The sequence below is a fragment of the Lepus europaeus genome, chromosome 1, assembly GCF_033115175.1.
Source record: "Lepus europaeus isolate LE1 chromosome 1, mLepTim1.pri, whole genome shotgun sequence".
In the NCBI taxonomy this organism is placed as follows: Eukaryota; Metazoa; Chordata; class Mammalia; order Lagomorpha; family Leporidae; genus Lepus; species Lepus europaeus.
In genome coordinates this window covers 52872992-52889043 of record NC_084827.1, presented here as the reverse complement: position 1 = coordinate 52889043, position 16052 = coordinate 52872992, and the positions used below count along the sequence as shown (strand labels likewise).

General features: G+C 40.8%; 1 protein-coding gene across 3 annotated transcripts in view; it reads left to right on the top strand.

Annotated features, from left to right (window-relative positions):
• Positions 1-16052, top strand: part of DOCK4 (dedicator of cytokinesis 4) — a 530859-nt gene that overhangs the window by 430256 nt on the left and 84551 nt on the right. For all 3 annotated transcript variants that reach the window (XM_062177670.1, XM_062177599.1, XM_062177537.1), the window contains exons 28-30: positions 7736-7811; positions 10999-11099; positions 11509-11567. In XM_062177670.1, coding sequence (XP_062033654.1) covers positions 7736-7811; positions 10999-11099; positions 11509-11567 — 236 coding nt within the window. The remainder of the gene's footprint in view (positions 1-7735; positions 7812-10998; positions 11100-11508; positions 11568-16052) is intronic.

The following is a 16052-nucleotide window of genomic DNA, read 5'->3' as shown; positions in this document are numbered from 1 at the left end:
CACCGGAAAGGAAAAAAATCCCTCTTGCTAAACTGGGAAGGGGCAAGTTGCTGGAGGCAGATCTACACCTGTGAGCTTGGCCACCTTTTCTTCCAGAATACTAGTTTTCTCACGTAAACATTCAATCATTCCATCAATTTGTATGATGTTTTGTTTTTTTCCACCTGAATGTCTACTATGTAACATAGCAGAAGTGTCCAGTGGAAGCTCCACAAGGACTAGAAGCATGTCTTCTCTTTCTTACGCCGACAAAGCTGTCTTGTGCCATCCTCAGATCCTGGTAGATGTTTCTGATGAGCTCAGCTGCTCAATCTGGAAAGGAGAAACATAAGGAAGATGAAATTAGGTGCCAAAAATACAGGACACTTTCAGGGAAGTTTCTCTCCACCCCCTTCCTGTACACATTGAGAAATAAAGTACAAAAATAAAGTCACAGCTTTATACATATTTTCAAGAAGATGAATCGTATAAGATACTTACTGAGGAATGTAAAAACTCTCTTGTCCTTCAGATGAAATTGCAGGTCCTTATTTTGTTGATCACGCCCACCTGCAGACTTCAAACATCTCATACATTAGCCATCTCAGGTTTCAAATGAGATCTCTGTAGCAAATAAGTGATTTACTAACTCAGAGATTCTTATGGAGGTCATTCATTCATTCACTGACTCATCTGTGTCAGAAAGGTACCATAAGGATAAACAGCACTTGTACAAAGGTGTGTTCATGAAAGGAACTTTGTCCCAGATCAGAACAGGAAGCATTTTTGATGAAGGCATGAATTTTAACTGAAAGCTAAAGCAGGAGGTAGCAGGCCGATAGCAAATGAAGAATGTTCCTGTCAGTAGAAATAGCATATACAAAGACCCTGTGGTCAGGGTGGATATGACACTTTCAAGCAACTGAAAGACTGGTGGGATGAGTGAAATGTGGATAAGGAGGAACCAGTAAAGATGAGACTGGAAGAACATGGTATCCATATATTGGTGAGTACAGAGACAAAGGGAAAACTAGGAAGAACCAATTAGGAGCATACTGCAGCCATCCAGGTGAGAGATGATGATGGTTTGGTGGTTAGCAATGAAGGTAGTGACAAGATGGATTTTGAAAATGAATGATGACAAGAGCTGCAGATGACTGGATATTGGTGGGAAAGGGGGAAAAAAAGGAAATAGAGATGGCCGCTAGATTTTTGACCTGAGTAAAAGGACAAAATTGAGGTGCCATTCATTTCAATGAAAAATGCTGTCCAATGAGAAAGTTAAGGATTCTATGTTGAGTGTGAGTTCAAGCCATTGTTGGATATCCACGTAGAGATGTAGAAGAGAAAGCTATACATGCCTGTATGGGACTCAGGGAAGAGGTCATGGCTGGAAATGTACATTTAGAGTCATCTGCATATGGATGTGATTTGAAGCCTTGGAACTGAATAGCACCCAGGAAGAAAAGCATAGCTTAAAAAGACAAAAGCATGTATGATGGAGCTCTGTGGCATGCTGGCATCTTAAACATCAGCAAGTGGAGAAGCATCTGGAAAAGGAAACTGAAACAGGGAAGCCCATGACGTAAGGTAAGGTGCCAGCAGAGCATAAGAACCCATGAAGAACGTCTTTCAAGAAGGAAAGGAGATCTAGAGCTGCTGGGAGATTGGGGTAATATGGACAGATCATTGGCTCTGGGATTTGGCTGTGTGATAGATGGTGACATTGACAGGTGCTGTTTCAAGTGGTGACAGTGAGAGCCTGAGCAGAGAAAATTCAAGAGAGGCCAGGAGTTATAGACAGCTTTTTAGAAAGACTTTTGCTATAAAAGGGAGCAGAGAAATAGGGCTACATCTGGAAAGACTTATCAGAATGAGGATTATTTTTAAAATATGGGATATTGTAACATGCTGATTTGCTAATAGGAATGGCCCATTGAAGACAGAAATATTCATCGTGCTAAGTAAAAGAGGGATAATTTAAGGAAGAGTGTCTTTGGGCATACAATGGAGGATGGGATTCAGTACAGTATTGCTGTATGTACCAGTTCAAGAACTGTTAGCTGTCCACAATGATCTTACACCTGAAAATAAACCAACTATGTAGGCATGCAGTACAGTTCAGCTGATGTTTTTTGTAGTAAGATTTTTCTCAATGAAAAAAGCTTACCCCCTCTTAGGGTAGCATTGATGTAGTGCAAGGAAAGCTTTACCTTAGGAGCATCGACAGTTCATCCACAGTAACAGAAGGAAGACAGTACAAGATACTGACCCTGAAGTTGAGTGGTAGAGTAGGTAATCTGTTGTGAGTTGATTGACACAACTACTTACACTTGTTTGTTGTTTGTTTACTAAGACTAATTATCCTTAAAGGATTTTACTGTCTAGGGAGGGATAAGATACTGATTTTTATCAAAACTATATATTACTTTGATGAGTGTGGCAAAACTTAGTTACAGCAAATATTTACACAAGAATCACCTATACATGGTGAGTTGTGGGGAGTTGGTAGTGAGAATGGATGCATGAAGGAAAAGTGTTCCTATAATTTGAGCCCAATAAGTTAAAGCAGAAGGCTTTCCCATGTGTGTGATTTTCTACCAGTGCTGTTCATTGGGATACTGGTTAATAGAGTTTCCATAATCATTTAATGTAAATGCCTTTTCATTCTCTATGTCTTCCCACATCAACCTCAATCAAAATCCCTTTTCCTCCATCCCCACTTTAGCTGATGGTATGCTGTCCACTTGGTTCAGCTTTACCCATCTAATTTCAGTCTGTTCAAAATGTCTTAAAAAGGAAGCAAGTGTTTAAACTAGTGGTTACAATTCCCATGTCCCATGTTGGAATATCTGGGTCCCATGCCCAGCTCTGACTCCAGATCCCAGGTTCCTACTAGTACAGACCGTAGGAAGCAGCAGTAATAGTTCAAGTAGTGGGGTCCTTGCCACCCATTTGAATGACTTGGATTGAGTTCCCTGCCCCTGCTGAGCCGTTGCAGGGATTTGGAGGGTAAACCAGAAGAAGGACTCTGTCTCTTCCCTTCTCTTCTCTTCTCTTCTCCACTCCTCTCCTCTCCTCTCCTATGCTCTCCTCTCCTCTCCCCTCCTCTCCTCTCCTCTCTTCTCTTCTCTCTCCCTGCACTCTCCCTCTCTCTCTCCCGCTCCCACTCCCTCTCTCTCTCCCTCTTTCCCTCCTCCTGTTTCAAATAAATACATAAATAATTTTTAAAGAGAAAACTACTGGACAGTAGACGATAAGATTTCTATGGGGGTGGGGAGTAAAATGGAGAAATAGGGTTGCTTGAAGCTAATCCCTAAATTGCAGAAGGAGGTAGCAACTGGAAACCATGAAGCAATAGCTTTCATTTCCTGTGCACTGGTGCCCCTTTTATGTATAAATTTTATCATGCTGTGCCTATAGATTATGGTTGTCAAAAGTGATCCTTGTGCCTGCATTTTTGTAGCAGAAATCAGTAATTTGGCCATTTGTGGCAGCAGATTGCAAACCTTTCTTGGCTTTTGAATATCCCCATATGCAGAAACTAGGTAATGACTGAAAGAATGAAACCAGAGGAGCCACATGGTTTTAGATAAATTGGAACAAGTATAGAAAGGTCCCTTGGCTCCACAGGCATCCACTACCTTGAAGGAGCAATAATGTGTAAATGCCTTTAGCTGGCTTGAGGACTTGTGTGCCAGGAAACTGTCTCAGTGCTGAGTTCCCATAGAGAGCCCCAGGAGCTGCCTCTGGGACTTGGGCTGAAAGTTATAGACATAATTGAAAAGCATTTGAAGCAGAGTCATTTTAAGATCTTTCTAGCCCTGGGCAGTCTTATTTTTGGAGGCCCTGCTCTTCATCGTGTCAGACATTAAATAGACCCACATAGCATATTAGCTCTGTTTTTGCTGGAGAAAAAAATTAAAAGTATTTTCTGCATTTACTTCTTAAATTACTGGCCTAAGAGTACAACATTTAGTTCTGATTGGCTGTGATGTCTCAGCATCTATGGAAATGCTGAAAGTCCTGAGATTATAAAAAAATAACTTTTTAAAAATATGATAAAAATTGCATACATATTAAATTGGACAATTAATGAAATTTACATTGATACATTCTGTGAGCATGTAACTAATAATGTTTTACTTGTTATATTTCAGTTTTAATTTGGTTCTATAAAATTTTTCCAGATCTCAGTGTTTTCCAAAACCATTGAAAGGCTGCTGAACCATATATCTTGTGTCTCTTGGTTTCAGTGATACAGCAGTTCTGATAAGAGAGAAACTAGTCCTAGAAACTAGGACTTTGTGCTCCATTAAATTACCATACAAGTCTGCCTACTAAGGCATTGGCTTAGTGTTTAAAATGCTAGTTAAGACACCCACATTCCACATCAGAGTGCCTGATTTGAGTCCTGGCTACTCCAAACTTCGGATCCAGCTTCCTGCTGATACATTCTTTGAGGCAGCAGCAGATGATGGATCAAGTGCTTGGGCCCCTGCCACCCACGTAGGAGACCCTGATGGTGTTCCAGGCTTCTGGATTCAGTCTGGCCCAGCCCTGGCTGTGGTACTCATTTGGGGGAATGAACAAGCAGCTGGGAGCTCTCCCTATGTGCCTGCCTGACTCTCAAATAAAAAATAATAAAAAGAATCTTGCTGAAATTCAGAATAAAGGAGAGTGCTAAGCAGAATGTTTCGTGTGACTCAGGACTCTAGATCTTGCCTTTCACTTAAGGGGTGGGGTTTGGAGGGAGGCTTGCAGACAGCAGCATTAGTAACACCTGGAGCTTATTAAAAATGGAGACTTAAGTCCTACTGTAGGCTTGCTGAATCATAATCTGCATTTTCTTTTTTACTTGTTTTTATTTATTTGAAAGGTGGGGGAGAGAGAGAGAGAGAGATGCAGATGGAAACAGAGATCTCCATCAGCTGGTTCACTCCCCCAAATGCCTGCAACAGCTGGGGCTGAGCCAAGCCAATGCCAGGAACCAGCAGATCCATCCGGGTCTCCCATATATATATATATATATATATATATATATATATATATATATATATGTTATTTTTTGACAGGCAGAGTGGACAGTGAGAGAGAGAAAGGTCTTCCTTTGCCGTTGGTTTACCTTCCAATGGCCGCCGCGGCCGGCGCGCTTCAGCTGGCGCACCGAGCTGATCCGAAGGCAGGAGCCAGGTGCTTCTCCTGTTCTCCCATGCGGGTGCAGGGCCCAAGGACCTGAGCCATCCTCCACTGCACTCCCGGGCCACAGCAGAGAGCTGGACTGGAAGTGGAGTAACCAGGACAGAATCCGGCGTCCCAAACGGGACTAGAACCCGGTGTGCTGGCACTGCAGGCGGAGGATTAGCCTAGTGAGCCACGGCACCGGCCTCCCATATGGTTTTAACCAGATCACTCATTACAAACTGAAGCACTTCCCTGGTCTACAGCAGTTGTTCTCTGCTCTGGGTACACATAAAAGTCACCTGTGAGTTTTGACAATCCCGGTGTCCAGGTGGGACCCAGATACCTGTATTGTGAAAGCTGCCAGGTGATGCCAGGCACGGCCCAAGCTGTGTAAGGCCATGGATGGGCCATGTTGTTTACTAGAAAGTGCAGTTCAAGAAACCATGAATATAGTTTGTGTATAAATAACAACTTACTAGCCCTGGCCACAGACTGACCTCTTTCAGAAGACTGAGTTATGTTGGCTCCTTTTCAGTACACTTGGCCCAGCCTTCTCAACCCCAGCTGTGTCATGTTTCACTGCCAGAGGTTATGGTTTCTGAACAAGGATGCCGTCTAGGTGTGGCAGAAGTCAGTTTTTTATGTAAAAGCTCAGAGATGGTAGGAATGTGTGTATTTCTCCTTTGAAATGTCAAGACAGGAAGTTAGTGCTTATAACCACACCTTATGGGTACAAAGCCTGTTCTTTAAACTTAGAAGTCCAAAGACCTTATACTAGATGCTAAGTGTTTCCTTGCCTGATAGCATCTCATTTTCTAATAATTAAACTTTAATGCTGTATACTAACATTTTGGTGAAATACTTTGGAAAATTCAATGATTTCTTCAATTATCACTGCTGGATATTGTCAGTATCTGTGAAAAACTGTCCCTTTTTAGCATTATTTGCAGATGATTTGTCCTTTTAATGTAAAGTTCACCAATGATATCTGTCATCTGGGAGGCTGAAGAAAACACAGAACTTCTCAGTCTCATAGATTTTCAGATACTTAGCTTTCACAGTAAAGTTCATTGGAAGAAGTGACAAAGTATACATGCGTGTAACATAGTGCCTGAGCATGGAGAGCAGACACTTATGAAATGGTATCTTTCCCTGTATATTAAACTTCCACATTCAATCATGCAGCCCTACACTGCAATGATCCTGTAATAGTGAGTTTCCTAGCAGATAGCAATAATGAACATGGATGCCCTTCAAAGACTATAAACATTCTTCTAAATAGTAAATTCCAAGGAGTGAAGTTGGTGAAGTTTGGTTTTGTTCCATTTTACCCTGGGTCATACAACTACTTTTTCCATTCCAAATCTTATACTGAGAACTTGGGCCTCATCACATCACAACACTGCATTATGCATGCATCTCAGAACAAGCCAAAGAAGTTTTAAATACCAACCACTTGTATGTTGGTATCTAGTGAATGGTAATTGGATGAGTGGCTTTTCTTGTTTCAATATTATGCTACATCTAACATTAAACGAACCAACTTGAAATATGAATACATTCGATCTTGAATGTAGGAGCATACCTCAAAAAGTTCATGGGAAGCAGAATTAAAAAAATAAGTGTATTTTGGTGCAGAAATTTTTGAAATCCATGCATATGAAGAGTCCTCAAAATGTTCACAGAAAATGCTCATAAAAAAATATGCACAGATCTCAAAAAGTATTTTGCGCCGAAATTAACTAATCTTTTAATTCTATTTTGTCACAGACTTTGGTGTTTTGTGTCCTATGTACTCCTCTGGCTGTAAAAATGAGATTTAGAACAAATGACAGAATACTGGAACTCATCAAGAATGCCCCCAGGTTCTGCTGTCTCAGTCTCCCCTGCAGGACACAGAGTGCACCTGTCCCCTCTCTGAGCGACTCCTGCCCTAGCGGTGCCTTCCTCTGAATGACTGTCACGTGCTCTGTCGGTTTCACACAGCTTAGCACAGAGTAATAGACAAGTTCACAGGCTGTAGTTGTTTCTTTAGTGGCAACCTTGCTGTCCTGAGAAAGATGGAATCTTCCTTTGGCAGCTCTTGCATGCCCTCCATCACTTTAAACGTGGGACACCAGAGAGAGAATGTCTAATAAATACACTATATTCTTTATCATTTCATCCTATCCATTTCATCTTTGGACTTATTTTCTTTTGCAATATTTTTGAGAAGTGTGGGTTTATCCCATGATCATCAATACAGAATGTTTTGCTTGTACTAAATCATTTGCTTTATTCAAAAATTAATTTTAAAACTTATAAAACATCAAAATATCAAAGTATTTCTGTCTGAATCATCTCTAAGCTCCTAGCTCTTACTCTGTATCCTCTCACAAAGAACCTGACTTTGATGATAGATTTCTTTTTCCTTTTCTTTTTGGCTTGATGTCTCTTTTATTTCAAGTATGAATTATCTAACATGCTTGCTGAAAGGTTTTCTTTCATCTTGGTTGGTTTTTATTCTCATCTATTAAGTGATTTTCACTAATATGAATCTTTAAACTTAAATTGTATTCTTTTTTATCACTAGCGTTATTATTACAACAGTTCTGTACCTCTCTGATGCACTTCGTAAGAATTTCTTAAATGAAAACTTTGATTATAAGGTAAGTGTTCCTTTAGATGACTGACCTACTTGGACTAAAATATTTGCTCTGTATTTTAGGAAATTGCCTACTGCATTTTCTTGGTCCACTTTACTTTTACTTATGAATAGTTAATGTTATATTAATTATATTATAGTCTATGAACAATATATGATGGTTGCCTCACTTATTAACTTGGCGGCAAATGTTGTGCTTATAAGGAAATAGATCTTTATGTTACTACAAATTTCAGATAACTAGGAAGTAATATAAAACCAATGGGATTTCAATGATTTTATGTTTCTCTATCTTGTATCTTATAACAGTACATCAAACTTTCATATCATAGCTCTACTTTTTGATACTTGACCTGTTCCACTATCTATCTCTTACAAATAGCTCTTCTTCTGGGCATTCTTACAAAATTAAGCCTGGACTACCTCTCTAATTATTTCCTTGGTTAAATATTTATTAGTGGCCGGCGCCGCAGCTCACTAGGCTAATCCTCCACCTTGCGGCGCCAGCACACCGGGTTCTAGTCCCAGTCGGGGCTCCAGATTCTGTCCTGGTTGCTCCTCTTCCAGGCCAGCTCTCTGCTGTGGCCCGGGAGTGCAGTGGAGGATGGCCCAAGTGCTTGGGCCCTGCACCCACATGGGAGACCAGGAGAAGCACCTGGCTCCTGGCTTTGGATCAGCGCGATGCGCCAGCCACAGCGCGACAGCCGCGGTGGCCATTGGAAGGTGAACCAACGGCAAAGGAAGACCTTTCTCTCTGTCTCTCTCTCTCACTGTCCACTCTGCCTGTCAAAAGGTTTTACCAATTATATTTGACTGCCTTTTATCCTATATCATGCTATTCTAACTGTAGATGCTATATTGCATCTCTAGTATACTAACACTTTTTTTGACAATTAAAGAGAAAAATCTTCTTTGTTTTAATTTATGTTTCTTTCTAATTATTAATTACTGCCTAAATAGCAGGTATTAACTAAAACTCTTATTTTGTGAATTATCTTGTCTTTTGTTCATTATTTTGCTTGGGGCTTTATTATTTTCTTTTTTGTGTGAAAAGTCTTTATAACAGATCTTTAACTCTTCGTCCTATTCTTTTTTTATTTGTCTTTAATTTTATTTAGTGTCAATAGAGCGGCTGTTTCTTTCCACATGGTGGGGGGGGGGGGTTGTTTTGGTGACTTTTCTTTCTTTTTCACTAACTTTATTTCAGCAAATTTTATTCTGATCTCATTCTGATTCTGTTTTTAGTATAAGCAAACTTAGACTGATGAGGTTTGTCCGGGCAGGGAATTTTTATAGATTTTCTGAATTTAAGGCAATTAGCATATTCAAAGAAGTCTATGAATTTTTTTAAGTTCTACAGTAAAAGGAGTCCCAGAAATGAATTCAAACAGGAATAAAGTAATCCATCTTACACCTCAACCTGCTTAAAGATGCCCAGACATATAAGAGAAACAAAGCATCTACCCTTTAGAATGTACCAGAGTTCATGAAACCTGAGATACAGCTTTGAAGCAATACATAAATGGTATTTAGTTATGATACTTCTTTGTCAAGAAAATAATCAAGGGGCCTGCGCTGTGGTGCAGCAGGTTATGCCACTGTCTGCAGTGTTAACATCCCATCTGGGTGCTGGTTCAAATTCCGGCTGCGCCACTTCTCATCCAGCTCCCTGCTAAAGCACCTGGGAAAGCCACAGAAGATAACCTAAGTCCTTGGAACACTGCACCTACATGGGAGACCTGGCTCCTGGCCCCTGGCTTCAGCCTGGCGCAGCCCTGGCCATTGCAACCCTTTGGGGAGTGAACCAGCGGATGGGAGATATCTGTCCCTATCTCTCCATCTCTTTCTGTATCTCTTCCTTTTAAGTAAATAAAATAAATATTTTTTAAAAGAAAGAAAGGAAGAAAGGAGGGAAGGAAGGGAGGGAGGGAGGAAGGAAGGGAGGAAGGAAGGAAGGAAGGAAGGAAGGAAGGAAAAAATCAAGCAGATACTGTGTAAAAGGAGAGAGAATAGGGGTCAAATCTGTGGCCTAGCAGGTTAAGCTGCCACCTGCAGTACTGGCATGCCATAAGAGTGCAGGTTTGAGTCCCAACTCTCCACTTCCAATCCAGCTCCCTGCTAATATGGCTGGGAAGGCAGCAAAAGATGGCCCAAGTGCTTGGGCCCCTGCATCCACGTGGGAGACCCGGAAGAAGCTCCTGGGCTCCTAGCTTCAGCCTGGCCCAGCCCCGGCATTGCAACCAATTGAGGAGTGAACCAGATGATGGAAGGACCTCTCTCTGTCTCCCCCTGCCCCCATAACTCTGTCTTTCAAATAAATAATATAAATCTTTCTAAAAAATGGAGAATAGTATAAAAAACCCCATACACCAATATTCAGCTTTGACTCTTTACCAACTGATGGCCAGTCTTATTTCAACTGTACATACTCCCATCCACTTAATCACTTTTTTTTTTTTTGACAGGCAGAGTGGACAGTGAGAGAGAGACAGAGAGAAAGGTCTTCCTTTTTGCCGTTGGTTCACCCTCCAATGGCCGCTGCGGCCAGCACTTTGTGCTGATCCAAAGGCAGGAGCCAGGTGCTTCTCCTGGTCTCCCATGCGGGTGCAGGGCCCAAGCACTTGGGCCATCCTCCACTGCCTTCCCGGGCCATAGCAGAGAGCTGGCCTGGAAGAGGGGTAACCGGGATAGAATCCGGCGCCCTGACCGGGACTAGAACCCGGTGTGCCGGCACCGCAAGGTGGAGGATTAGCCTGTTAAGCCACGGCGCCGGCCCACTTAATCACTTTTGAAGCAAATCCAAGATATCATGTTACTTCACCTGTTAATATTTTTGTACCACCATAGTATTTAAGTATCTTGTTCTTGGAGTGAGTGGGCACTGTGGTTAAGATGCCATTTCAGATGCCTCCATTCCACCTTGGAGTATCTGGTTTGAGTCCCAGCTCCTCCGCCTCCTATATAGCCCTGTACAGCTGCACCCTGGGGGGCAGCAGATGATGGCTCAAGTCCTTGGGTCCCTGACACCCACATGGGAGACCCAGATTGAGTTCTAGACTCCTGGCTTTGGCGTGACCCAACCCTAGTTATCACGGACATTTGCAGAGTGAACCAACAAATACATGTCTTTATCTGCCTGTCTTTATCTCAAACAAAATGAAAATAAGTAAATAAATATCTTGTTGTTTTAGATCTGGGATTCCTACTTTTATCTCGCAGTCATTTTTATAAACCAGTTATGTCTACAATTGGAGATGTTCACACCTTCCAAAAAGAAAAAGGTATTAGAAAAGTAAGTACCAATGTATAATCAGGTGGTAAATGTTGCCTTTTAAATGATATTTATTTCAAATGATTCATAAATCAAATGTCTATAATTGGAAATCACACAGTAGAGAAGCAATGACCAAGAGGACAAGAAGCAGTCTTTTCTGAAACTGTTAATATTTTGAACTTATTTTCATATTTTCTTTTTCCCTGAATCTTTCAAGATTCACAATTATTATAGTGGAAAAAAAAAACCTATGTTTTAGGAAAGATTTAAATAAGGCTTTGATTCAGAGGCACCAAGACATATATTAAACATCTTTAATTAAAAACATCTTGCCTTTTGATTCAGAATGATGGCTTGTGTCCTAAAGAAACATAGCTGTATTCTAGAGGCTTTGTGTCAGGTTTGATTTTTTTTTTCTCTATTTCAGGTATGGTGACATGCGGGTCACAATGGGTTGTGAAATTTTCAGCATGTGGCAGAACCTAGGTAAGAGATGAGAAGAGAAGCCATTGCCATTGTGAAGCTTGTCACTGTACTTTTAAGTGTATAAATCAAGGACAATTTACCAATGACAGTGCTGGAAACCAAATGTCTAAATCAATAAAGATATCTACAGAAAATAATTGGCACTTTGGCATTGAATAAGGTTACAACTAATTCTTTAAATTGGTTATCTGTCTGAAAAATCATCTTACCTTTGTGTGGTTCATTGTTAATTAATGATAGGTTTTATAATCTAGCATAGCTCCAGTGTTACACACACTATTTCCAGTAATGAGGTAGATTTTCAGACTTTGGGACTGTAGCAAGTCAAAATTTCTAGAACTCTGAATTGAGACTATGAATCATAACACATTCAGATTAAACTTCATAAAACATTGACTTGAGTATCACTACTCTTAAATACTGGAAGTGACTGACCTATATCATAAAGAGATCATCAAAAGATTTTAAAAGCATCTTCAGTTGCTAAGAGACTGTTAGATCCAATTTTGTTAGTCTGCCAGAGCAGAGGGAGCACTTTATTCTAGCAAATTGATGACATAGATCTGCTTGAACAGAAAAGGATAATACTTGGAAAAATAAATTGTTTAAAAATGCATTAGTGGCCGGCGCCGTGGTTCAATAGGCTAATCCTCCGCCTTGCGGCGCCAGCACACCGGGTTCTAGTCCCGGTTGGGGCGCCGGATTCTGTCCTGGTTGCCCCTCTTCCAGGCCAACTCTCTGCTATGGCCCGGGAAGGCAGTGGAGGATGGCCCAAAGTGCTTGGGCCCTGCACCCGCATGGGAGACCAGGAGAAGCACCTGGCTCCTGCCTTCGGATCAGCGCAATGCGCTGGCCGCAGCGGCCATTGGAGGGTGAACCAACAGCAAAAGGAAGACCTTTCTCTCTCTCTCTCTCTCTCTCTCTCTCTCACTGTCCACTCTGCCTGTCAAAAAATAAAATAAAATAAAATGCATTAGTAAAATGTCTCTTGCTATAGATTCATAATTTATTTAATTTTGTATGTTAGCTATGCAAGGTATTGGTGTTCTTTTACTATGACTGCATTTTAATTTGTCCTTGTGATTTATTAAAATGATTGACTGATTTGACTTGAATGTATAATGATCTGAAAGTATCTTCTCTTGGACCCATCCATCTTGGAGACAACAGTATTTGTTTTCTTGGAGTAAAAAAGAACAACTGTCATTATATTTACATTCATGGTACAGAGTGATTTTCTTTGACCAGGGTCCCTCAAATATACAGATCAATTTGAGGGAGCTTTGTTATATACAAGGGTTGAGCTCAGTGTTCAAAGCTTTTTGCTGATTTCAGAAAAAAGCAAGTTAGCATCTCAAAAATGGCATCCAGTAGAAACCATTTTCTGCCTTTTGGTTCATCTCAAAAATAGTATCAGACATTCATCTCACTTAAAAAAGAAATGCTTCTCTTAATCTTCACGATGCCTTGATTTTCTATGTCCTTGTTTTCTTCAAAAACACACCAAGGCCCTCGTGGTGTCCGTATTGCATTTGGCATTATTTCACCAGGTAGTGTCTACCAAAGAATACTGCAGTGAAATTCTCTTTGGAGGCAGTTGCAGGCCCTTTTCAGAGCTCAAACTATGAGAGTGGGGTGGATCTGATTGGATGCCCAGAGTGGTGACAAACATGGCAGGTTTCCTCTTCTCATCATTGCCTCATATGCTTATTTCCATGCACATCTGTATGCAAACCACAGTAGCTATCCACTTAGTAATATGGTGTCTTATTGTTAAGTTAAATTCCCTCACTCAGAGAAGTAATTTAACATAAAAATCAAGAGGTAGAAATATTTTTGTTTTAGAACAAAGAAGAGAGGAAAATTTATGAAATAAATATGAACTATTGACAACACTGCCCCTTTCTTTGTTGTCTCAACCCTAAACACGGGTTTAGCACAGTCCTAGGACTATGTTAGAAAAGGCTCATTATATCCAGTTGTGGTTTCCCAGCATGACATAATTCAAGCATAGGGTGAGTGTAAATTTTCACTTCATTTCTTGGTTTCTGCTTTATTTCTCTGGAGTTTTGTCCTAACTTTTCAGTTAGGTTCAATACCCAGCTTGGGCTCCTGATTCTAGCTTCGTGTTAATGAAGATCCTTGGAGCCAACGTTGATGGCTCAAGTAACTGGGATCCTGCAACCCAGCTCCTAGCCGGGAATGGCCAGACCTGGACATTGAGGGCTTTTGGGAAGTAAACCAGCAGACGGGTGTTCTCTTCCTTCTCTCAAATGAAATATTTTTTAAAACTTATCATATTCACCACTTTTCCTTGTACGTATCAGTGTAACTAAGAACATTTGCATTGTAATGCAACCACCACCAACATCCATCTCCAGAATTCTTTTGATTTTCAAAACTGAAACTCTAGGCCCATTAAAAACTAACTTCCCATCCTACTCTCTCTGCCCCTGTCACCACCATTTTGATTTCTGTCTTTACAAATTTTACTATTCTAAGTACCTAACATAAAATCATATAATATTTGTGGTTTTTTAAGATTTATTTTATTTATTTGAAAGTCAGAGTTACACAGAGAGAGGAGAGACAGAGAGAGGGAGAGAGAAAGAGAGCGAGAGAGATCTTCCATCCATTGGTTCACTCCCCAGATGGCCGCAACGGCTGGAGCTGCGCCAATCAAAAGCTGGGAGCCAGGAGCTTCTTCTGGGTCTCCCATGTGGCTGCAGGGGCCCAAGCACTTGGGCCATCTTCTACTACTACCCTAGGCCATAGCAGAAAGCTGGATTAGAATAGAAGCCGGAACTAGAACCGGTACCCACATGGGATGCCAGCACTTTAGGCCAGGGCTTTAACCCACGGCACCACAGCGCCGGCCCCAATATCTGTGTTTTTGTGACTGGCTTATTTCTACTAGCAGAATATCCTTAAGAATCATCTGTGTTATAACATACATCAGAATTTTCTTTATTTTTAAGGCTGAATGATATTCCCTTGAATAGATTACCACTTTTCTTTGTCCATGCATCTATCAATAGACACTTAGGTTACTTCCACTTTTTGGCTGTTGTAAATAATGCTGTTGTGAGCATGGGTGTACAAATATCTCTTTGAGATCCTGCTTTGAATTCTTTAGGATATATACCCTGAAGTAGAATTACTGAATCATATGGTAATTCTATTTTTTAAAATATTTTTTCTGGTAGATTGTTTTATTTTATTTTGTTAATTTATTTTGAAGGAATATAAATTTCATAAGTGTAACTTTAGGAATAGTTATTCTTCCCAGCGTACCTGCCCTCCTACCCACATATCCACCCCTCCTCCCCCTCCCTCTCCCATTGCCAGTCCCATTCTCCATGAAGATTCATTTTCAATTAACTTTGTGCACAGAAGAACTAAGTAAAGAGTTCAACAATTTGTACACATATAAAATACACACACACACACTCTTTGAGAACAAGTTTTACAGTTAATTCTCATAGTTCAACTCATGGAGGACAAAAGTCCTGCATGGGGAGTTAGTACACAGTGACTGCTATTGTTAATGTAACAATTAATACTCTACGTGTGACATCAGTGACCACCTGAGGCTCTTGACGTGAGTGGCCTAGGCTATGGAAGCCTTCTGAGTCCAGAAACCCCGTCAGTATTTGGAAAAGGCCATATTTATCTGGAGCCACCCTACTGTTTTCTGCAGCCGTTGCACCATTTCACGTTCAGACTAACAGAGCACAACAGTTGCAGTTTCTCTACATCCTCACCAATACTTACTCCTTTCTGGTTTTTTATAGCCACTTTTTGGTTATGAAATAGTATCTCATTGTGGTTTTAATAAAATAACTTATTTTTGAAGAATAAAGACCAACTACTGATAAGTAAATACCTTTCCTTAAACGGATTATTCTTCTGTACTTTCATTTTCTAAATTGAAGTACTAAAAACATTTTGTCTAGGCACCGGGTTCTAGTCCCGGTTGCTCCTCTTCCAGTCCAGCTCTCTGCTGTGGCCTGGGAGGGCAGTGGAAGATGGCCCAAGTGCTGGACTCTACACCCACATGGGAGACCAGGAGGAAACACCTGGCTCCTGGCTTTGGATCGGCGCAGTGCCGGCCGTAGCGGACATTTGGGGAGTGAACCAATGGAAGGAAGACCTTTCTGTCTCTCTCTCTCACTGTCTAACTCTACCTGTCGAATAAAAAATATTTGTCAAGAGAGAAAGAAAAACATGTATTTCCCCCCAAAAATGTTATCAACTTGTACCTATACTTGCAAGAAAAGTTGGCAAGAAAAGAGGTTGGTCTTCATTACTGTGTCCCATATTTGGCTTTCACCTTGGTACAAGGTTGTTTTTTCTTTCTATTTTTAGATGAACTCATGTCTTTCCTAAATATAAAGTGGACTCTGTTCCACATTTACAAACAGTGTCTTGTAACTGCTGCAGAAAAATCAATACTTCCCCAGCAGGCTGTTCTGTATGCATAAA